Raw genomic sequence first — 23,789 nt, forward strand, 5'->3', positions numbered from 1 at the left:
AAATACAAATGAGCAGGCTCATCCTAATGTGATGTCCTTGAATGGGTAACAGTTTTTGCTTGCTTATTGGCCATTATAAGATCCCATCATAATCAGCTTTAAATGTAAAAAAATTCCTCACTCCTAGTTTTGTCTAGAAATACATTTTAAAGTTAAGCTGACGCTAATATGAGATGAGAGTTAGAGTCTGATTTGACCAACTGTTCATGGGAGTGTCGTTTTAAGATAGACTTGAAAAATGCGAATCCATCCTTTGACTGCAAGATTCGGGGCACTGATTTAATTTCGATATTGATTTATGCCTGCTATCTTTTTGAAACTTGACCTTTTGAACTGGATAATCTTTTATCTTTCTCAGTTTCTTCGAAGATGGCCCTCCACCCTGTTCACCATCCAAAGTTCGCTGGCTGAAAGCGTACAACAAAGTCAGAGTACAGCTCCTTGAGGTAGAAAGAATCACTCTCTCTTTGTCTGTTTCTCTTTCTTAACAGTCACACATACACACACACACACACAAACACACACACAAGGGGTTTTCATCACTTGTGGGGACATTACATAGACTTACATTCATTTCCTGGAGACTTACCCTAACCCTAACCCTGACCACTATTTGCCTATTCCTAACCCTATACCTACCCTAAGCTTACCTAACCCGTAACCCTATCCTCAGTTCCCCTATCCCCTATCCTAAATTGCGGGGACCTGTATTTTGTCCCCACATGTGACTGTGTAAACAGATTTTTGTCCCCACAAAGTGAGTAATACATGGGCACACACACACACACACACACAGTATTTATCACACATACCCTCTTAGCTTGTACACGATACTGTATTTATCCATCATGGAAGTCTAGTCCTTAAGCACACAAAGAAATCACATCAAGTCAGTAAAATCCCATACACAGATTCAGGCACATGAACATTGCTCTGTGTGTGTGTGTGTGTGTGTGTGTGTGTGTGTGTGTGTGTGTGTGTGTGTGTGTGTCTCTCTCTCTCTCTCTCTCTCTCTCTCTCTCTCTCTCATGCAATGATACTTTGTCTCCCTCTTTTCCCCTATGGGTTGGTTGAGTTTCCAGTCATGTCACAGCAATTTGCACCAATTTTGTGCCCCTTAAATGTTTCCACTTTGATCTGGAAAACCCCTTTTCAGCTTGGGTTTCTTCAGTTCCATCTATCACTCTGTTGTTGCATGAAGTTTGTAGCTGCAAGATGTGTTACTGTGAGTTAAAGCGATTCCTCAAATTATAGCACAAACTACTTTGGCGTGGGTTACAGTTGACTGTGGTGTTGGGGTCTGTGTAAGTATTCCATCCCAAGGACTTGAAGGGAAACCAGGAGATAAAACTTTGCATATACACATCATAGGACACTCTGAGGATGCTGCATTGACAAGCGCTACATCCACAACTGCCACCCTTACTTTAATTTTATCCTTGTTGTAATACTAAATTTAACCCTAAAACCAAACCATAAAATGGTTGCTTGTTGTGACCATAGTTTTGTCCCCAGATGAGTCGTCACAGTGTGATTAGTATACACACACCACTATAAGCCAGGTGTTGATCACATACTGTTCTAACACTCAAGCTTGGTTTAGGCTTCTGCGTCGCGGCGACGCCGTACCTACGCCGTCGACGCAGACCCCTACGCGGACCCTACGCCGTAGCCTGATGCTTGGTTTAGGCTTCGGCGTCGCGGCGACGCCGTACCTACGGCGTACACCCTACGCCGTCACTGAGCATTCGTAGTTCTGCGTCGAGAGAACGCGTTGCTCCGCAATTCACCGCCAAGCCGCTAGGGGGGTGCGGCTGTGTCTTTGTATGGTTTCAGGGGGCTCTTGCTGCCGCGAAGAGGAGTTGTAGAGGTGGTCGTACTTGCGTACCTCCTCGATAATTCTTTCTTCGGCTTGGTCCAGTTTTTCTTGTAGCTCTCACCACAGAAACTTTGAAAATGGCGGTGTTGTTGTGCTGCGACCATAGGGCTGCGACTGAACCGAAAATTACGTTCTGAACGGACCAATCACAGTCCTCGACGTTCACGTCACTACGCGTCGACGCGACGCGTAGTCAGGATTTTTTGTGCGCGTCAGGCTACGGCGTAGGGTCCGCGTAGGGGTCTGCGTCGACGGCGTAGGTACGGCGTCGCCGCGACGCAGAAGCCTAAACCAACGTGCGACGCCGAAGCCTAAACCAAGAGTTATCCCCACTGCCCCTCCTGTCGGCTCCTCTTGGTGTGACTGGTCTTATCTATTTATCTCTATTTACCTGTAATCAGCTTGGAGTCCAGACCTGTGTCTCCTTGTTTTCTTTGGACTCTCACACCTTTTTTCACACTTGAAAATCCACTCTTGTCCATTTTGGTTTCAAATTAGAATCTGTTGAGATGGGCACTGAAACACCTCTTTTGTTTGTCATGGAGTAGAAAGAAACAAATGATGTACTCAGAGGAATTAAATCACAAGAGTGCCTGGCAGCAGTGAGACTGCTGACTAGGAAACATGGACTGACAAATGACAAGTTTAATTCAGTCAGGCTACAATAGATGGAGGGCAAGTGGGTTCAAGGCCCTGTGTTAACAAGCATCCACCTGACTCGTGTCCTTGAGCAAGACACAAACCCTGTTGTTCAGTGCCTGACCGTGTAATCTGACCTACCTGGAACAAGACTGAGAGAAATGAAAATTTCCCCACAGGGACCAATAAAGTGTGAAATTATTTATGAGTCAGCTCTCACACAGCTCCTTGTTTGCTCGCACAATAAACCTGGTGGGCTGTCTTTCATGAATCCCATCCCTCTTTTTGAATAATCCTTCTCAAGAGGCGAATATCAGGGCACCTTCAAAAAGTAGCTGCTTTTTTATGAGACAGGATTACAGAAATGACAGTGTGAAGAATGAAAGGAGCTCCCGGTGGACCTGTTTGACTGGGTTACAAGCTACAGTGGAAGTGCAGCTGAGAGAGTTGTTGAAATTGAACTGTTACACCTACAACAGTATTATTACTAGAGCTGCAACAATTAATCGATTAGTTGCCAAAAATTAGATTGATCAGCAAATATTTTGACGATTGATCAATTTGAGTAGTTTTTTAAGATAAAAAAGCTCTTTTAGGGCAGTCCCATGTTGGGCTGTGAAATATATAAGAAGGTATTGGAATATTATACAAATAGTAGCTGAAATTACTATAATCACAGCAGATTTGATTTTAAGTAGGAGAAGCTCAAAAATAATAGATAGAGGGAGAGAAACTGTACCTTTGGCCTTTTTTATCATGAACAGATGAAAACAGAAGACAAAAGTGTAGGGTCTGGTTTCATAAGAGCATCTTAAGGCTAAGAAAAGGCACTATTAAAGTTCCACTATGGGAGGTATAGGATCAAGTATTTTCGAGCAATTCCAAAACACTGTTTTCTCTTAATCAATATTTGAAGTTCAGCAGCAGACAACACTTTTTGTTACAGTCCATTGCTTTCTAGACATACACAAGACATCTCTTGAATAGCCCAGCATCAGGCCTCATTTAGCAGCAGTCACTCAAATCAGCTCCAGGCTCTTAGCAACAGTATTTACACAAACTGCTTTCAGTATCAAGATACTTTCTGTCAGGGAATATAACAATGGTCATACCATTAGGATTAGGTTGTTTTAAAGGAAAACACAGACTGTGTGAACTTCCTTATATTTTTTTTTCCTTAAATTCAAATTATTGCTGCTTCATGGGGCTGGTTTATACCAGCAGAACAAAGAGACTAAAAAGAAGGCCACCAGCTCCGTACAGGTGAGGATGCCTCCTTTGCCGCTGTTGCTGGCCACTTCAGCACAGATCTGAGAGAATAATTAGTTCCTCCGGTCCTGAGCTGCTTATCAACGATAGATCATTTCCTTAAATGCTACCTTTTGATCTTGTTCAAGACCTGGAGAGGAAGGTACAAGAGATCGCCCACCTTTCACGACCAATTACACAAGCGCTCTGCTGTCTGATGCTCATTAGGCTGTGCTCTCAGGAGTGCAGTTTGGAGGATGTGTGTGTATGTGTGTGTGCATGTTGTTAGCGTGCACGAGCTTTTTTCAGTTTGGTGATCAAGTGAAGCTAATCAATGTGATGTTTTAGGTCAAGGTTCTGTTTGATATGGGAGAGCAGTAATGATCGGTCATCAGAGAGAAGATGTGACTGGAACAACAACGGATTTAACGGTTGCTTTCTGTGTTTCATTGTGAAGCACATCCGAGGTATATTTTAGAATACAGTCATTGAAATGCTGTTGAGAAAAGTATAGTATGTCATTTAGACATCTAAATTACATGCTTAGTTTGCATCAGGGACGAGGAACCTTTTTCCTCTCAAGGGCCATTTCAGTTTTTCTAACATCCTTCGAGGGCCATGCTGAATTACCGAACACATATATCACACTAACCTGTAACGAGATGGCTGGAACTGCTTGGAACCAAGTCTGTGCAGTAGTCAGATTTGAGAAGACATGCTCACAGTAGTTGGTTGTCCCAAACAGAGATGCAAACTTCAGTCTCCTCAGACGTATGTACAGCTTTCAGAACTCGAGCAGAGGGATGTTGTTGTACTTTGCTTCAAGCTTGTCGTTGCTTTGCAGCTCAGTGATTTTGTGTGTCAGGCAAGTTATCACTGTCATTTATGATTATCACTCATTTAAAGTCACTTCAGAAAGCTCACTTTTCAAGACTTACAGCAGACTTTTTCAGCATTTTCAGTATACAGTGTGTCTCTTAATAAATCCGTTTGCATTCCTTGCCACCCTTAATGCCATCCATCCATCTTGGAGTCACTTGTCCTGGTCAGTGTCACAGCCCCATTTTTATTGAGATACTCAGCATTAGTGCACACCGTGCTTATTACTTCCCTGTTTGAAAAAGTAGAGAAATGTAATTTTTTCCCTGAAGTGTTTTTCTTTCTTTCTTCTTCTTCTTAAAGTTATTTTGTATGCATCTCGCTCGACAATTGATTATCTGTTTCTTTGCTGAAATCTTTTCAGAAATGACTTAATTATTCTTGAATGAGGCTAAAGATCTGACTCCAGTATAATATGAAAATTTCACCACAAGGAATAACGAGCGTGCCTTTCCTCCACGTGTAGGCATCAGTCATTACAAGGTTGTGTCATGTTGCTAGCGCTCTTCTAAAATGACATACAGAAAAATAAATACCAGCATTACTCAAGTGGTGAAGATGGAGGATAGATCCAGGTTTCATCTGCTGGTCAGCAGTTATAAAGACAAAAATAGTCTTTTTGTCTCTAGGAAGTATTGTACCATGGCAACTATGTCACATTACTATGGAAACACAACCTTACATTTGTTTATGATTTGGGCAGCACTGCTGCAGCCGGTGTGTATGCTTACAGTGAAATAGTCCGTACTGTCATATAACACGCTCAAGCTTTTGCTCCATGTTGAATTAATAAACCACACTGAAGTACAGACTGTCTGTACTGACATTTAGGACTGTAACACTGGCTTAAATGTGATAGCCGTCACCAGTTTTGCTGCTGCTTTTGTGATTTTTTGATTGTTGGACAAAGGTCACATTTTACTGATCCCGCTCTCATCCACACACATTTCAGCACCAAGGGACTTCCTTTCAATGCCTTGGTAAAGAGAACCACAATAATGTATTTTTTAAAGCAGGGAGGGTGAATGAATGAGCCACATTGCACTGCCATGTTTCTACAGTTGCCCAGAACAGACAAACCAAACACAGGCGACAACACAAGAGAGGGCCTTTCACGTGTTTCGTGTTTTCCACAGCCATCAGAATCAGAATCAGAATCAGGTTTGTTATTGCCAGGTTTCCAAAAGAAAAACAAGGAATTTGACTTAGAAAAATCCTCCACATCCTCCAGCACCTGGTGGAGGGTGAGGCAAGGAGTGTTCAGTTGGTTGCAATCTGCAAGCTCACCGCTAGATGCCACTAAATCCCACAGGCTGGTTCTTAAAGTGGCAAACTAAAACAGCAAGCTTGTAATTTGGCTCCAGTGTGTAACACAGCCCACCGAATCCACTTTGTGAAGCTGAGACACACACAAAAAACAGGAATAAAAGTAAGAACTGAAGTGTTGTGTTACAAAAAAAACAATAAAAACAGGTCTGTTGAAATTTCGTGATTCCTGCTGAGAGTTGCTAAAATAAGCAAAGTCGATTGGGAACTTTGGTTGGTGTGGCAACAGCAGACCTCTCTGCTAAACACTCTGATTAGAAATTCCAAAGTTTAATTGAATGAAGCTGCGAAGTAATTACAGTGGAGTGGATAAATGAAAGGTTATTTTTAACCCAGTCCCTGGCAAAGGAACGATTGGTGTTATCAATAGTCCTGCACAACAATATGAGATAGAGCATGGGTTTGGTTTACACGACAGACTCACTACCTCCTACATTTGTATTGAACATCAGCACGAGACATACGTCATGGTTTGCAAAACTGTCCACTGCAAATGATTAGAGAGACTAGATGCATTATCCAAAGCTTTCACAGACATGATGTGGACCAAGCTGACAATATCCTGATTTATTATTCATTAGTTGAAGTATGTTCACAAATCAAGAGCAAGTCATCTGTGAAATTTCTCTTGATTTTCAAATCTCAGCCCTTCTGGGTGCTTTTGGGCCTTTTGTCTACTGCAGTAAAATCGGTTTTCAAACCAGTTGTTGTTTGCTTTTGTTTGCTTTGGTCCAAATCAGTGGGATGAAATCATAAACTTGATGGGATAAGATAAGATGAGTTTGTGTACCCTTTTTCCAGTTAGTCCAATGACTAAATTAACAGTTTTCTCAGAAGTTTTGAAGAAGTAAGCCATAAAATGCAAGATCAGAACACATTGACGGAGCCACTCATTAAAAAGAGACTCGAGAAAGCTGAATAACCAGACAAGTGGAGATGCAAACGAGAACGTGTCTGTTTAATTTAGCCTGCAGTTTCATTTCACAACAAAAAAACACATTTGTCTGGAAAAAAATGTTCTAGTTTGGACCATCTTCAGTGACAGAACTGGAGCGATTTAAGTATGAGCTGAGATAGAGGAGACAACAAAGGGATATTACACATGACCCCAAAAGCGGGCAAAGTCTCATCTTCTTCTCACAGCAACAACGAAAAAACCTACTCTCAGGACAGAGACATTAACGTGAACATTACCACTGCAGAGGGAGCACGGAACGAAAGGGAAGGGGTGGAGGAAAGAGATGAAGAGAGCCATCAAAATCCAAGACAGACTGTTATCATGTCTCCATGTGTGGGTTCGCTGCTTTTGAATCAACGAATGTGAACACAATGCACGTCGTCCTTGTGCTTTTAAAAAGTTTATGTAAAGAGTGACAAAGCAGAACTCTTTGTCAGCTTTTCATCTATTCTACAGCATCATGTTTTAGTTTTATGACTTAATAGTTCTTCAGAGTTTTTCTGCCCCCTGAAATCGAAACTTTCAATCAATCTGTAAAAAGTTTGTAGTTTGCGTTCACACAAGTACCAGTGGCTTGAGCTCATGTCATGTACAATGGATCAGAAGTGTGGCAAGATTTTTATTGATCAAAGACAGTTGTCAAATGCTCTTCTGCTGTCTACGCTATCAAACACTCAAAATTTAACCCAAGTATACTGTATTTTAATTCATTTAAAAATATCTGAGTTGAAAAGTTTCTCCCTCTCAGTCATTACAGGCAGCAGTAAAGAAATTCTTACTTTTGTTACATGCAAAAGCCACAAATACTGTTTTTCTTATATATGTTGTACAGCCCCAATCCTGTTGGGACGGTATGCAAATGAAACCAGAACGCATTCATTTGCAAACAAACTGTGTTCACAGACAACATTTTTTTTTTTTACAAAATGCTCTAGAGCCTGTGTAGTAATATCTTTTATCCATTCATGCGTTCACAAAGTGGTGAACCTCGCTCTGTCCTTGCTTGTGAAAGACTGAGCCTTTCCAGGATGCCCTGAGGATGTGCCGGTGCAGTGGTAAGTGCTGTCGCCTTACTGCAAAAAAGTTCTGGGTCCACTGGCTGGCTGGGGCTGGCTGGGGCTCCCCGTGTCAGCATAGGTTTTCTTCTACGTGCTCAGGCTTCCTCCCTCAGTCCAAAGATGTGATGGTTAGTTTAATTAGTGGCTCTTAAATGCCCAACAGTGTGAATGTGAGAGGAAGTGGTCTCTATGTGTCAGCCCTGTGATGAACTGCTGACCACGGTGTACCCCGCCTCTCGCCCAGTGTCATCTGTCTCCTGAGGATTAAGCAGTTATAGATAATGGATGCTTGCATGTCCCACAGATTCCCATCTTTAGGTCATGAAGTTGAATCTGCAGTTTATTAATCCCTTCGCACTGATTTCTACATCATTTTTTTTTCTACGTGGGACTACATAGAAATTGAGCCATTGCTAATAAACCATTCACTGACATCACAGTGCGATGACAAGACAACCAGAAGAGGATTCAGGAAGTGACTGTACGCTGGTACACCGCTGGTCACCAAGAAATAACTGCAGCACATAACTCCCCAGAAAAAATCACAACTACAGCATTTTCATGTCATCTCACAGACACGAGAGTGGTATCAATTTTCTCATCTAAGTTTTCGTGAGAAAACAAACAAGCATATTTCCCGAAGTGTCAAACTATCCCTTTAAAAAAGGCTCCAGAGGGACTCAAGTAAAAAAGCGTTGTAGCTGACTTACAAAAGTGCAACTTAGTTGATATAGAAAATGATCTGACACAAAATCGAACGATTACATCAGTTAATACAGCGTGTGCTGAAAGAGGAGGCGGTCTGAAAGTGAAAAAAATCTTTCACTCCAGTGTGTTGATTCCTGTGTTTTGATTGCAGTGTTTCCTTTCAACCTTTCTAAGAGCACTTCAAAGCATTTATCTATCCATTAGGTCCTCTTGATAGAGACCTCAAGGAAATCTTTGCCTGACCCTTAGCTCTTAGTGTGCAGCAGTGGGAGGCTGCAGCCCTGTGAATGTGTGTTTATCTCTGTATGATCACGTATCAGCCAAGAGAAGAGAAAGGAGTCATTTCAAGATTTTAAGGAAGGGCTAAAATTTTGTGTTAAAGTAGAAGAAATTTAACTTTCCTTTGATCAACGAGCACCTTTAAAGGAAGCCTTTATGGATTCCTTTATTGGTTTGTGAATATACCATCATTAATTGTATATGAGGGAGCCCTTTAAGGAGAGAAGGTTGAAGGAATGAAAGGTTCCTGCAAGCTCATTCACTCCGTGGCCAGCTGCCATGATCCCCTGTAAAATAGGTTTGTGCTGCCTTTGTCGCTGACTTTACCACAGAGATTCTGTGCTCTGTGCTCAAATGATTGGAAATGTGGATATTTTACCCTGCAGTATGTGCCAGCATAAAACCAACGATTCATGTCTGTGACTTTCCACTCCTACAATTAAAGATAAACTCACCCAGTCCACAGTTTTTCTGTTAATACATTTTATACTATGCAGTAAGTGGCATGAAATTCTGAGAATATTGTGTTGGAGAGGTGAGAACACAATGTTATTATATTTCAGACTCAACACTCTTATCTTTCAAGACTGAATAAATTCACAAAATTCTGCAAAAATCAGTTCTTGCACATCAGTAATCAGTTTTTCTTTGCAACACACTCTGCGTTGACAGAGCAGAGGACTATGTGCCACACGTGTAGTGCAGTTCAGTATTCAAGTCAGTCCAGTTCAGTGTTTTATTGCCACATACAGTTGATAGGAAATTGCCTCAGTGTGGCTGTTAAAGACAAATACACACATATGTAGAAAAAATGTATCAAATAAGAACAGCATGAAAAAAAAAATCACATTTGAACATTAAAACATACATAATATGATAAAGTCTTACATGTTTGTGCTGCTACCTGCCTACTTTTACTTTAACCTTAAACTAGCCTACGATGCTGCTCAAGAGATAAAATCCTTTCAACCAGCCCCATCTTCAGTGAAGACAAACCTTTGGGGACACTTCAGATTTTTTAATCTTCCAGGAAAGAAAGGCTGAAGAAGGACTCATGCAATATTAACACATTCTCAGATCTAAACGACTGAATAGGTTGATTGCCATTGACAAACGATATGTAACACCATTGGAGAGTGATGTGAGGATCAAGGTCCAGCACAACAGTGGTCATGCCAGACCCTCATCTTTATGTGGTTAAAATTATGAAAGCACTTGGTTAGGTTTGGTAAAAGTTAATGGGTTGAAATACCTAATGATGAATAATAAAATAATTGACCAACGACAGCTGGCATTACAAAACCTCTTAGGGAGGTGGATGGTTCGGTCTCAGGGCATGTGACCGCGGTTAGTTTCCTGTTTCCTGATGACAGTCAATCTGCTTTCTTTTAACTGTGGTCTCAGTATTTTTTGGGACTTAAACTAGTCTTCCATCGTCCACTAACTCTATTCTGCAGCACATGATTTTCATCCAGTACCAACTTTTAGTGTCAGTCTGTGAAGTGGTGTGTCATGTATGTACAGTACATAAAGCAGAAAGTTAGGCTGTGGTGATCAGGATGGTGATGTAGCACATCTGACTTTAATGGTGGGGCCCATAGTTTGAGGTGGACCACAGCCCAAAAGAAACATAACCATTCTCTTTCCCTAAACAGTTGAGCAGTTGCAATGTGCAGACATTGTAGGAACAAAGAATTCTGAATTTGTCTGTATTTTGCTGAATTGTCCAACATTCTCTCTTGATTGATCTAACAATACGATAACTAAGACTGGCAGTCATATCTAACGGTTGTCAGAGGGCACTGATGTATGAGGTTGTGCTGCTGAAAGTGGCATCAGATCAGAAAATGCTCAGTATGTGTCATTTTGAAAGGCAATGACAAACAAGACTTTGTTGTTTAGGTTCCAGGACTTGTTGAATACACTGTATGCTACTCGTCCCTTGTCCTTGGAAGTACTTCACAGTGTCTGACACACACACACACACACACACACACACACGCACGCACAAACACATACATTCACACATGCAACCAAAGAAAGGCTGCAAGAGATGAGACCGCTGCTTGGACCAGGCAGACATCAAAACGAGCAGCAGAACAGTACAGGAGGGGCAGTCAGAGAGGACTGTGGGAAGGAAGATGAGACGACGAGGGGTAGAAAAGAGAGCAGAGGGAGGAGGGGGTGATGTGGCTCACAAGAGTCCAAAAACTCTTCAGGGGGTCATTATGGATACAATACAGACCCAGTTTCAAAACACAACCTGTAGAGTTGAAGTTTCACCTTGCCAACGGTACCACACACACACATACACATACACATACACATACACATACACATGTATTCTGGCATATTTGACATACTGCACAAATTCTGTATTCGAAAGACAACCTGTAAAATAACACCATATACATACAACATACTCTCAGATTGTCCATGATTGATCCAGTATAGCTAGTAAGCTGTATGCAGTGGATAGAAGGGTTTGAAAGAATACTTATATGAAATATACAGGACATATAATTGAACAGTGAAATGAACAAATAAAATGTGAAAATTTTGTGATTATCTTTTTAAATATTCAGAAAATATTATAGAGTTTGGTGCGGGTCAAAAAAGTCCAGTTGTTCTTTCTCAGAGAATAGTGACTAATGACCTCGGTGTTTCTGCAATCCTGGCTCTCTTTTCATGTTTTATCCCTTTTTGTTTCTTCTACCTCTGCATTTTTCGAGTTCTTGTAGTTTTTATGACTTGCCTGAGCAAATAAAGCTAACCTAAAACTCACAGACCAACATGAAAGGCCTTGCTTGGCGATTGCCTCATAGAAACACAAATACACACCTCTTTGTCTCCTTCCCCCTGCTTTCACAATTAAATCACCTTGTGTTCGGCTGTATAGAAAAAGTGTTCAAAGAAAAGAAACATCTCTGATGAGTTTCAGGCAGCTTTACATTACAGACTTTGTTTATGCGTCACATGCAGTAGAGAGGGAAGAATACAGAGAGATGTGAAGTCGGGGGAGATCAAGGGAAACACAGAGAAAGCAGCACAAATAAAGATAAAAACAGGAGAGCTGATGGAACGAGGAGGAGCAGAATGATAACTCATTATCGACGGAGGGGACATGCAGAGATAATTGGATACGGAGCGAGCAGACCGCCTCCAAGACGCCTGTCCAGGGGCTCAGATGAAGTTGCATAAAAGAGACAAGTATTGAGAAATAATGGAGGCTTCAGGAAGGAATAAGTGAATAAGAAAATGGTGAAAATGTGGGAAAAAAAAATACTAATATACTGTGTTTTCCAAATGTCATATATTTAAGGAGAATTCCTGCTATTCTACAATGGAATCTGTTCCAACTCAGAGGAACTGAAAGGCTTTGAGGAGAGAACTAACCTGCTGCACTGAGTTGAAGATGGGCTTTGTGGAAAATTATGCAGATGGTTTATTTAGCAGGTCATGAATATTCTGATTGTGATTGCAGTGATTCATAAACACGAGTCTTGCAGCTTCACTGCATTCTGATCCACTGAGGCTGCCACTGGTGGATGGTTTATCTCCATCACTCAGATGTGAAGTGTTGAATTTCAAAACATCAACAATAAGTTTGGGGGGGGGGCTTTTAGTTTCAGCTGTGTGCAAACTGGATGAAATCAGGCAGCTTCCTTATGTACTGAGCTCTTCTCTTATTGTTGCCTTGTAAATAGCTTCAAACATGTTAAAACGACCTTAATCATCACTGTGTGACATTACCATACAGTCAGTCTCAATCCAAACACTTCCTCTTTGTGGTCCCTTGCTGGTGGAACGAGTTAACAAACTCAGTTCAGTCAGCAGAGTCCCTCTCTGTCGTCAGAGTCCCTCTCTGTCGTCAGAAATCTCATGAAGACGTGCCTCTTCTGACTTTACTTCTACATCTCTTGTCAGTTAATTTGCACTTACATGTTAACTCCATGCACCTGCAGCCTTGTGGTACTTGTGCAGGTGGAATGATGACAATGAATCGCTTGTACTCTAAATTCAGTGTCATTGATCATCTTTATTATCATGTTTACACTGAATGAAATATTCAAGCCCAGGCCTCCACACTTGTTATGGCTGTACCACTCCATGAAATTCAGCCTGACAAATTTGGAACTTTGGAAACTTTGGGATCCCCACCGTTTGACTGCACAGCATACTTTTAGTAACATGTATAGGCTTTTTAAGGTCCTCAAAGGTGGTCACATTTAATCCTAGCAGCACCTGTACCCAATGTGCTGCCTTTCAGTAGACAGAGAAACAATTATTTCTTATTACTCTGGGGATAGAATCACAGTTGCATTTTCTTTTGTTTTTTGTAAGATCAAGAAATGAACCCAACATTTCTGAAATAAAAAGCTAAATGTACACAAGAGATACAAGTATATATGGACAAATAATCACTGTAATTTATGTTTGATAACTAAGGAGAGAGCAGACAAACACCCTGAAACACCTGCTGAAAACAGTCCATTTTATTCATCAACACTTTTGTTCCTCATTTTAAGACTAGAGAACATCAATTAAAATGCTGTAGTTGTGTTTTGTTTTGTTTTTTAACATAAAACCAGAAAAGCATCATCAAAAGATGATATGAGGCATTAGCAAAAAAAAAAAGCAAAAAAAACCCAATTTGGTCTCATTTCATTTTAAGCTATTTTACAGGTTTTCTGCCCTGATTATTGTATTTAGTGCAGAATGTGCATGTGAGGGAATGAGAGGCGAAAGAAAGTCATGAAAGAAAAAGAAATGGTATGAAGAGGAGAAGAAAGGAAAAATAGATAGAAGGACAAGTGGAGGGGAGGATTGGTTTGTATTTTTTTGCGATGATGACTCTGTTCAGCATGCTAACAACGGCCCTTCTCAGAGGGATTTGAGCCCATAACACTGCCGCTGCTTGACATTGGCTCAAAGTCACCAAGGAAATCAAGCCTGTTGGCGGTGTGTGTATGTGTGTGTGTGTCTTAGTGGTATTGCAGGGTCCTCGTTCATGCCCTGCAGGGCGTCAGTGTTGAATCAGATGTTTGGCTTCCCTTGAGCCGTCGGTTTACCACAGTGACAGAACCTGGCTTTAAACAGGCGGTGTAGAAACACACACACACACACACATAGTCGTGTATACATAATTTATGGGGACATTACATAGATTTACATTCATTTCCTCGAGAGGAACCATAACCAAGACCACTACTTGCCTAACCCTAACCTTAACCCAAGTCTTCATCCTAAAATTAAATGATTTACATTGTGGGGACCTGCATTTTGTCCCCATAAGGAAGGTGAGTCCCCACAATGTGACAGTGTAAAGAGATTTATGTCCTTACAACATAAGGAATACATGGTGCATACACACACACACACACACACACACACACACACACACACACACACACACAAACATCCTCACAACCTCACACATACACCTTGGCATCTATTATTCAGCCTGTTATCTGTTCATTCTCTCAGTTGGTTCATTCACAGTCTTTAAAAATCACAGGATGCAACCACAGAGGGAGGAATAAAAAAAATAAATAAATAAATGTTAAACTTCAGTATCACTCAAAGGATTATGTTTATCTGGTTTGAACGTGCTAGATAAGAGCCTTAAGTGTCTGACGGAGAACAAATCTCTAAAACGAAAAACTAAGAAGGACAATAATTTTGTCTTGTTACGTATACCACATTTTAAATGCTCAAGGGGATGAAATTCATTCCAGTCAACAGCAGGATGTCGGATTTATTTATCTGCTCCGCCAGTCGCTGCAGCGGATAACCATCAGTTTCTTTCCTATTCAAAAATGCCGTTTGTCTATTCAGTAAATGAAAGTGGCTGTTAAATTTTGTGGTTCACAGACAGTGCAGCTGGTGGATGAAAGGGTTCCTCTCTCACTAACAACCAGTCTTGTGGGTGAGATGACTGCACTCATAGGGATTTTACAGCCTTTTCTACAGAGGCTGTAATCGTGATTTCTGTTCTTCCTGATGTCTCATAGAAAGATTCATAAAATACCTGAGAAGTGAAGAAGGAAACATGTATTCTGCTGTAGTTGCCTTGTCAGAAGTGACTTTGTTACTCTGATACCAGTCGTGTGCAAAAAGTTTACATTGTACGTTTGCATATTTGGAAGTGTTCTCTCAGTCTGTGTGCCACAGATTGCATGTTAGTCGGTGGCACTTTTAATAGCTAACTTGTTTGTCCCTGCGATGCTTGAGCTCATTTTTTTCATTTAAGTAAATAAACTTGGCTTTTTAGAAAGTTGCTGCAAGTATTTAGGCAGGCTGCCTTAGTTTGTGTCGGCGGAGAAAACAGTGTGCTTGTTCTCTTTCTGAAACATGAAACAACCAAAGTGATATTATTTTACTTTTTAGCCCACCTAATTAGCTAATTAGCAGTTTAGATAATTGTTTTACTTTGGACTTTCTGAACCTGTTAAACTCAAGTTATGTGTCCTCATTACACTGTAGCAACACTGTGTCTAGTGGTGTCGTAATACAGTAGGTGTAATAATGTGCAGTAACCTGGTTACTCTTAGATATCTGCAACAACTCGATTAAATGTCCTGCAATTGAGAAACCCAGGCTTATAAATGGGAAAATAAATGTGACAACGCGACTTTTTACTGGTGAACATGTACATAGCAAAGACAGAAAAAGTATTGCTGTGAAAGCACTGCAGAGGAACAAAAGAAAATCAAAATAATTAAATGCAAATTGTGGCTAGACCTGAAAGTAAGTGCTCTCTCACTGCAGAGTCTATCCTCAGACTGCACTGTTAGTCCAGTGCTCTGCAGCACCGTATTAGGATTGTATCTGTAAAATAAACTTTTAGCATACTTAAATTATTCCAGTATTGTTTCTAAAATATGGAGCCGGTAAAGAAGAACAGTAAATAAAATGCATGAAAATGTGTTCCAGGAACCTGTTTCCTGTGTGCATGTAAAGAGGTCGGTGATGCTGGAGAGAAGATCCTGACTGATAGGAAATTTTGAAAGTACAAAGATAAAACCCTGTCTTTGTAGGAGGAACAGTGTGGCGTGAGAGGGGAGTGATGTTACATTGTTTTTAACTCCTCTGAGCACTGAACGTTCTGCAAACAATCATGGCGCACACTTTCCAGCACTTGCAACAAAGGCCTGTCAGAGAATTTACAGTGCAGAGCCGTTTCCAGGAGTTATGAGGGCCTCGCCTCCATAATGGATGAATGACAACTAAAAGAAGGGCCGTAATCTTATCGCCTCCTCCTCATTAATCTTTTCCCACCCTGTTCCAGCATGATTTGAACACCTACCTTTTGCAAAAGACATTTTTCTTTGTCACATAACAACATGTGCTAACTGTATGATGATTGTTTTTTTCTGCTTTAAGTGTATTTTGTTCACATTTATAATGGCTTTATTGCATGGCAGCCATTCGCTGAACTCTCTGATCAGTGGAATAGTGTGTAATGTAGGGTGTAACCATAAGAAATTTTAACATGAATCAGTTATGGCTTTGGTAGCAGTCATGCTTTTCCATGTCTCATAACAGCAGCATCATATTGGTTATTAGCACAATGAGCTTTGTCTTCAAGGCTGATTGCCTTGCCATGGGCCAAAGGCTACATAGCCATGGGCCTTAACTTTGATGCTCTATTGTACTAATAGCTTTTTAATGAAGCATAAGTCACATCCCCGTCCAATTGCTCCAAAGCATTTTGTGCCTGTATCTCAGCCAAAACAAAGCGGATGCCTTCATGCTTCAAAGCGGACGTTTCCAGTGCAGAATAAAAAATAGAACGCATTATCATAATTTTGACATGAATTACATCGTTGGTGAGCCGATTGTACAGATGAGCACTCACCGACATTAAATTTGAGAGTAGGGGCCAATATACGGTATATTTATATGTAATTTCTGTTAGGCTGACGTCCATTTGAAGCTTTTAAATAGAGGGTTTAAGAGGGGTTTTCATAGCCTGTATAAAACATGGAATGAAGGAATGAATGAAGAATGGATGCAGTCTTCTTGATTTCACCCATAGGTTTCTGAAGAGCCACTGTGAAGCTCAGTCACAGTGGTTCCAGCTGTCGCCATCTTGGCAGGGCCTGACCACCAAACTCCCAGCTAATCCAAAAATGGACATGAGGTGGAGTGTGGGTGGTGCTGAGGCGAGCCAGCTGAAGCTTGGTTGCTGAAACCTAGCAGCTAGCCGTCACTCAAAGGCTGTAAACATGTCTAATTCTGCTGTAAAGGTGGTCATTTTGATATGGGGGTCTATCTAGAGCCAGCCTCAAGTGGTCATTCTGATCATTTATAAGGGCAGAATGAGTATTTGTAGGGTGCGGTTTAAAAAATTTGACCCCGGCTCAATGGCTCCTGTTAGGTGTAGTTTACAATCCATCACCTGGTCCCTAGAGTCCCGTCGTCACACCTTGCACACTGTTGCAATTGGCCGAACAGCAGAAAGTTGAATGTCAGCTGTTTCTTAATTAATCAATCACTCCTAGTTCAAGCTTTTCAAATGGAATATCTGTGGCTGTTGGACTGAGAGTGGCACAAATTAAGTGATTTGAAGATCACTTCAGGCTCTGGAAACTTGCGATGGACATTTGTGTCCAAAATACAGACGAAACAATTATTTAATAGAAGGAAAAAAAAAAGAATAAAATGATTTCTCATGTAATCAACAATAATCTGCTACTTCATTTTTGTACCATGAAGGAATCAATGAAAATCCATAGCTGTCTGGTATTTTAGGACAAGTCCTCAAACAGTCTAAAACTCTATAGAATGCTGTGACAAGTAGGTAATTAATCCATTAGTCAACCATTTGACAGTTAATCAACAATGCTGATAACTGATGAGTCCTTCACGCAATTTATTAAACAAAAATTACAAATTCTCAGAAGTGAGGATTTCCTGCTTTTTTGTGTTAAATCATAATTTGAATGTCTTTGGGTTTGAAGAAGTCACTTTGGGAGTTGTGGAAATTTTTCACTTAATTCTTACCTTCATGGACTAAATGGTGAAGTAATTAACCGGTAAAAAGATTTAATAATTACCCCTGTTCAGCCTGCATTTGAAAATGGCCAGGGAGAATATTAAGTACAGTTAAAGCAGTAAAAGCTGTGTTGTTATAGCCCTTAAAATATATTATGCATTGAGGGCATCTGCATACTGTGCCGTAGCTGAGTAGCGTATGTGTGGCTGTCGGAGTGCCAGGGTGTGTGAAAAATGAAATTATGTGAGAAAGAGAGCGGCAGAGGTGGAGGAGGACGAGAGAGAGAGAGAGATGGCGAGAGAGAAGACAGTGAGCGCACAAGAAGTGGCACGTCTGTCGGCTGTGCAACAAGCTGTGATCAGTGGAGCTATTGGGAGGAGGAGGAGGGCAGAAGGAAAACCCTGGAAGGAATAAAGATCAATCAGGAGATGTGAGGATATGAAATAGAGAGAGGCAGGAAGAAAGAGAGATAGAATGAAAGAGAGAGAGAGAGAGAGAAAGAGGAGGAGACTGTGTGGTGTGTACAAGCTGAGAGGGGAAGTGAAATAGACCGCTGGGAAGCGACTCAGTGAGCGCTGTGATCAAGACAGAGAGGAGTACAGGAAATACAGGGAAAGTGACAGAGAGTGTTTTGATTGGCATGTCGGTCATGAGAAAAGCGAAGGAGAACCTGGCAGATTTTCCTCCTTTTTGACTCATGTTTGATCCACTAATGTCATCTAATTTATTGTGCAGCTGAGTGAATTCATTAGTTTTCCCAACTCGTCACTTCAAAGCTTTTTGTCTTGCATATTTTTAAAAATGACGTAAAGAGGTGCAATCAGTCTCTGAATGTCCTTTTGGGATTGTAGACGTTATCTGTTGGATTGTGTTGTCAAACTTGGCTCTGATCCTTGTTTTTACCATCTTGGCTCAGCTTCTTTCTCCGTGAGGTAGGTTCTCTGTTTTCACTTGAGGAATCAGGATAGAGATATTATTAAAATGACAGTTATGTTGTTTTAGAGAAGCTGTAAAAAAGATGAAGACATTTGAGGAATCTTTAGGGATTGGAGTTGAAAAAGAGATCATCAGATGTGATAAATCAGGGTATTTCCGTCATGTGAGGAGCTCTAATGGGTTTATTGGCCCCTTGGGATCTTAGAAGACCCCCAGATGAACCTCCTATCTTTGTGCCATCAGATCTGAATGTGATGTGTGTGTGATCTTAAGTGCTGGAGTAAGTGCTGAAAGACAAATTTTCACTTGCACTGTCATGTCAGAAATTCTATTTTTAGAAGGCTACCAAACAATATCAGAGTAATTATGCACTTTTCTCTTTCCCTTGAGCTATCATTTTATTCCATGTGCTGAGTGAGCATTTATGTGCAGCATCTCTGCCTCTTGTTCCCTACCGCTGCCAATCTGGCTTGGTATTGAGCTTGCAGACAATATTTAAGCAGAAAAAAAAAAAAACGTATTTTATCCTCCAACTCGGTGCAGCCTCTCCAAAACAGCTCACTGTGTGGGTAGTCGTGATCCCCACTCGGTGGTGTGTGGAGGGTGTGAGCGTGTCGAGGTTTTGGAGCTCCTGGGTGTCTCCAGAAGCTCCATGCTGTTGCTCTAATTACCAGTAATTAATGAATTAGTATTGTTGCTTCATTGCATTACTTCTCAATCTGCAGGTCAGAACCCTCAGTGGGTGCTGAGATGATTGTAGAGGTGTTTCATCATCATTTTTGATCTTTGTGGTAAATGCATTGCTTAAAATAGTGCATAAAAGTAAAATAAGCTGTAACTGAAAGGCAGAAAACTTATCATCTTTATGTTTACATCCAGAACTGGGAGTCGCACTGAGGCTTCCTTTTGTTCAGAGCCACTGGGCTTCCAGTAATTGATTAAATGGCTGCCAACTACAGATGAGACAGTAGTTTTACAGCCCACAGTAGGCAGCAGATTCCAAAAACTCATAAAGAGTTTTCACTGTTTTATCAGCTTAAATAGGTCAGATGGAAAGGAATAGAGTTAACAACCAGCCATAGTCTAAATGTATTTGCATCTGTCTTGATTCTGATGTTAATTCTTCATGTTCTTGACGTATGGAAGGAAAATGAGTGGTCATAAACTGTGTATTAACATTTGATACTGATGTAACTTGTTTGGCAAAAATGTGTATTAACTTCATTCTCATTTGATTATTGTCATTTTCACTCCTGCAACAAGCAAGACAGATTTATATTGGATTTTTGAGGGGTAGATATTGATATCTGTATTTTGAAATTTAGCACATGATATATTGGCCTATAGTAATTTTTTTTTCCAATATAAACAGATAATATTGATTTAAAAAAACATGATATGTTTTCACTACTGTTGGGGATTTTATACATTTTTTTTTTTCTAGTTTTTTCAGGCTACATACTGAGCAGGACAATTAAAAAAATCATCTATCAGTGCTTTCTGGTGGACAAATTGTGTAATGGCGACAGTTTCTAAATGACTTCAAACTTAGTTTTTGTACTCTGTATTCCTGCTTACTTATTGGACAACTTACACACCACTATCACTATGTCTGCAATAATCTAATATCATCTAAATCATCCAATTTATCTGTCAGGCTCTACATTTTAGCAATGTGTTCTTGAGTGTCAGATTTTATTATTTAATGAAATCTGTCAACTGAACTTCCCTGAAGCACCCACATGGCAGACAAGCTGAGCAGCAGTCTAAACTGTTAAATGTATAAAAGTTCATGACTGAAACAAGTGCACGTAAAGAAAATCAAACAAAGTCAAGTGACTAAGGTCACCACAGTCACCATTTTGGTTTGTACCAATAGCCACATGTTGTTTTTAGGTGCTGAAAAATAAGATGAGGAATGTGGTGTTGTGTACCTTTTCATTTTACTGAGCGTCCATTTGTCAACCATGTCATTATTTGTTGAAAATATTATTTGTGGCAAAGAAAAGTCATTATTCTTTACAAAAATGTGCTGTATTTTGATGGTGTCTTTGCTGCTGAGCACTTTTTGCCATACTGTCCCTTCGCTGCACGTCCCTGACTTGTCCGTCAAACAGTGTGAATGGACCCGTGACATCTATTTAATGTTGATGACGTTTGAGTTTCTTGAGGTAGAACTCTTTCTGTTGAAACAGTTGAACACATTTTCATGGACTTGACATAGGTTGAATCACTTTTGTGCTGTATCTATCGGTAATGGCAACAAAACTAGTGTTTTTGAAAATGTGAGGGTTTATTATTGCAAATCCAAGGCACTGTCCTGCTGGAGACCAGATTGCATATTCATAGATTGTGTACCAAATTTCATTTGACATTTGACATTTCTGTCTGGCTGCAAAAATCCTCTGGGTCTTGACCTCTTTACATTTACTTATCTGACTGACAGATTATGAAAATTATCTTCAGCTCGCACACCAATGCTGACCTTACTAATTGTTTGCGGCCCTGCACAGTGAGCTGCTGACGTGGTGAAAGACCACAGTGATTTGGATGCTGTCAATCAAGCACCATGTGCATGAACTGTGGGGCAGGCCGAGGGTTGTGGAGGTGGCTGGGTTAACCTTGCAGAGGCATTCACAAAGTGGACACATTGACATTTATATGTGCAAATGAGTATAGACTCATTCAAAAAAAAAAAAAAAAGCATTTAAGTCAAGATTCATGTGCATCCAAACTTTTAGACATTTGGGAGTGAAGACCAACAAATCATTTTAGCCTGTCCTCACACCTTCAAGGTTCTGCTTAAGAGTTATGAGCTTGATTTGTAGGTTAAAATGAGAATTCAGATTATAGGGTAAGGATTTAAGTAAGGTTTTCCACCACCAACATGTGCCACGTTTGTCGTTGATTGCTGCAGTGTGTTCTGGTGGAGTTATGCTCAATTCAATACAAATTAATTTATTCCTTGACTTGTTTTCTCCTGGACTTGTCTTCATTGACTGCACTTGGATCTGACATCCCTCAATTGGATTTTTTTCTAGACTGCAGCCTCAGAAGGCTCAGACAGGCTGTTAGAGTACTAGACTACATCACCCAGAGACATAAAGGTGAGGTGTGTTACTGATTCATCAGGCTTGGTTGAGAGCTGGACCATTAGAATAGAAAAACTAAGAAAAAAGGGCAAGACATGTCATAAATTCAGTGAGGCAGGGAAAAAGTGAGAACAGGTGAGAGGAGCTGAGGGTGATATCTGAAAATGGGAAACATTGGTGCTGTAAGTCCTGCAGGGCCACACTGAAATGACAGAGAGACTTAGTGACACCAGGAAAAACGTATGCAAACATCGTGTAGCTGCTAGTTGTGGCTGTGACACTGCTGTCCTTAGAGGCGAGTTACGGAGATGGAAGGAACTTTGTGCACAACGTGTACGTGGAGCACTGATTAAAGTTACGTTGGTAAGCAGTGGTGAGTGTTGTGTTTGGGGTTATTGCCTATGGAAACAATGAAAGTCATTGGAAGGATAGAAATGCAAGGATGTGTATGTGCATGTGTGTGTGTGTGTGTGTGCGCGTGCGTGCGTGCGTGCGTGCGTGCGTGCGTGCGTGCGTGCGTGCGTGCGTGCGTGCGTGCGTGCGTGCGTGTGTGTGTGTGTGTAATGGGAGTATGTCCAGGTCCAGTCCTGTCCAGACGTGACAGGTGATGAATGGGTTGGATGCCTTGAAGCAGATACAACAAGGAAATAGAGACAACAAGGGTCAGCGCACGGAGCGGTACTTGAACATTAAATGAGCTGTGGGGTGGAGGGACGGCTCGGTGTCCTGTAGGGACAGAGGCAATGAGAACAAGACAGAGGCTGGAGTGGATGAGAAATGGCAGTATGAGACCAGCTTTATGTCTGAGGTGTGATTAGATGGGAAGACTACAGATGATACTACCTAGTATTAATGATACTAGCTACTATCATCTGTAGTATCCAGTCAGTACAACTTCACACTTCTTCTATCACATGAAACAATTAATGAAAAACTATATATACACAAAAGTTACTTGAAATTCACAGCTGCTCAAAGAGACCTGTATTTCTTCATTTAGGGATGTATGTATTTGAATATGCTATCAAATACAGGAAAGGGCCATATATTTGATGTGAAGCTATAGCTCACTTCTCTTTGGTCTTTCATTTTAATTAATTTTGCAAGGTTTTATATAAATAGATTTCCAATCCTTCACTTCATGGTACATTTAAAGGAACAATATGAAAGAGTTTAGTTTAATACATTCAAAACTGAACTAAAATTATCAACAGAATGAGAAGAAATAACAGTTTTCACTATATGTCGGTGTCTATGTGTTGTGTGCAGAGATATCCACCGAAGCTAGCATGCTAACCAGCTAGCCCCAGCCCATCCTGTCTTGTAATACCACTGTACCTCAAGAGTTGATAGTGAGTCACTGTAGTCTGTCCCCAGTCCAACAGCACTGGGGTGGCTTCATGCCACCTGACCTTGTTGTAACCCCTCCATGGGCCTCCGGAGCTGGCTGCTGACTGAGGACTGACCTCCCTCTCACTCCTCTCTCGTTTCACACCTCCCTGGCCCAGATTAAACTGCCATGTCTTCGGCGTCCCTGCAGTCAGAGTGCAAGTTGGAACCTCTGTAAATCACCTCGGTACGGTATTCTGTGGCCTCTGTCAGTCTCAGAGGCAGTGTTCAGTCCCAGTCTGGCCATGTTCACCGGGAGGATGCTGAGCCCGGTTCTGTTGCCTGCTTGCCGGGCTCAGGTTCTGTTCCCCATTCTGGCACCGCTCCCTACCAGCATTCCCCTCCGATCAATTTTAGAAAGTTGCTGAAATTGTTGTTTTGTAATGATGTTCATGTT

General features: G+C 41.0%; 1 protein-coding gene across 1 annotated transcript in view; it reads left to right on the top strand.

The window, feature by feature from the left end:
• unc13ba (unc-13 homolog Ba (C. elegans)) overlaps positions 1 to 23,789 on the top strand; it is a 163,168-nt gene that overhangs the window by 63,933 nt on the left and 75,446 nt on the right. The window contains exon 10 of the mRNA XM_076730114.1: positions 359 to 446. Within this exon, the coding sequence (XP_076586229.1) occupies positions 359 to 446 (88 nt within the window). The remainder of the gene's footprint in view (positions 1 to 358; positions 447 to 23,789) is intronic.

Source organism: Chaetodon auriga, chromosome 5 (genome assembly GCF_051107435.1).
Source record: "Chaetodon auriga isolate fChaAug3 chromosome 5, fChaAug3.hap1, whole genome shotgun sequence".
NCBI classification, from domain to species: domain Eukaryota; kingdom Metazoa; phylum Chordata; class Actinopteri; order Chaetodontiformes; family Chaetodontidae; genus Chaetodon; species Chaetodon auriga.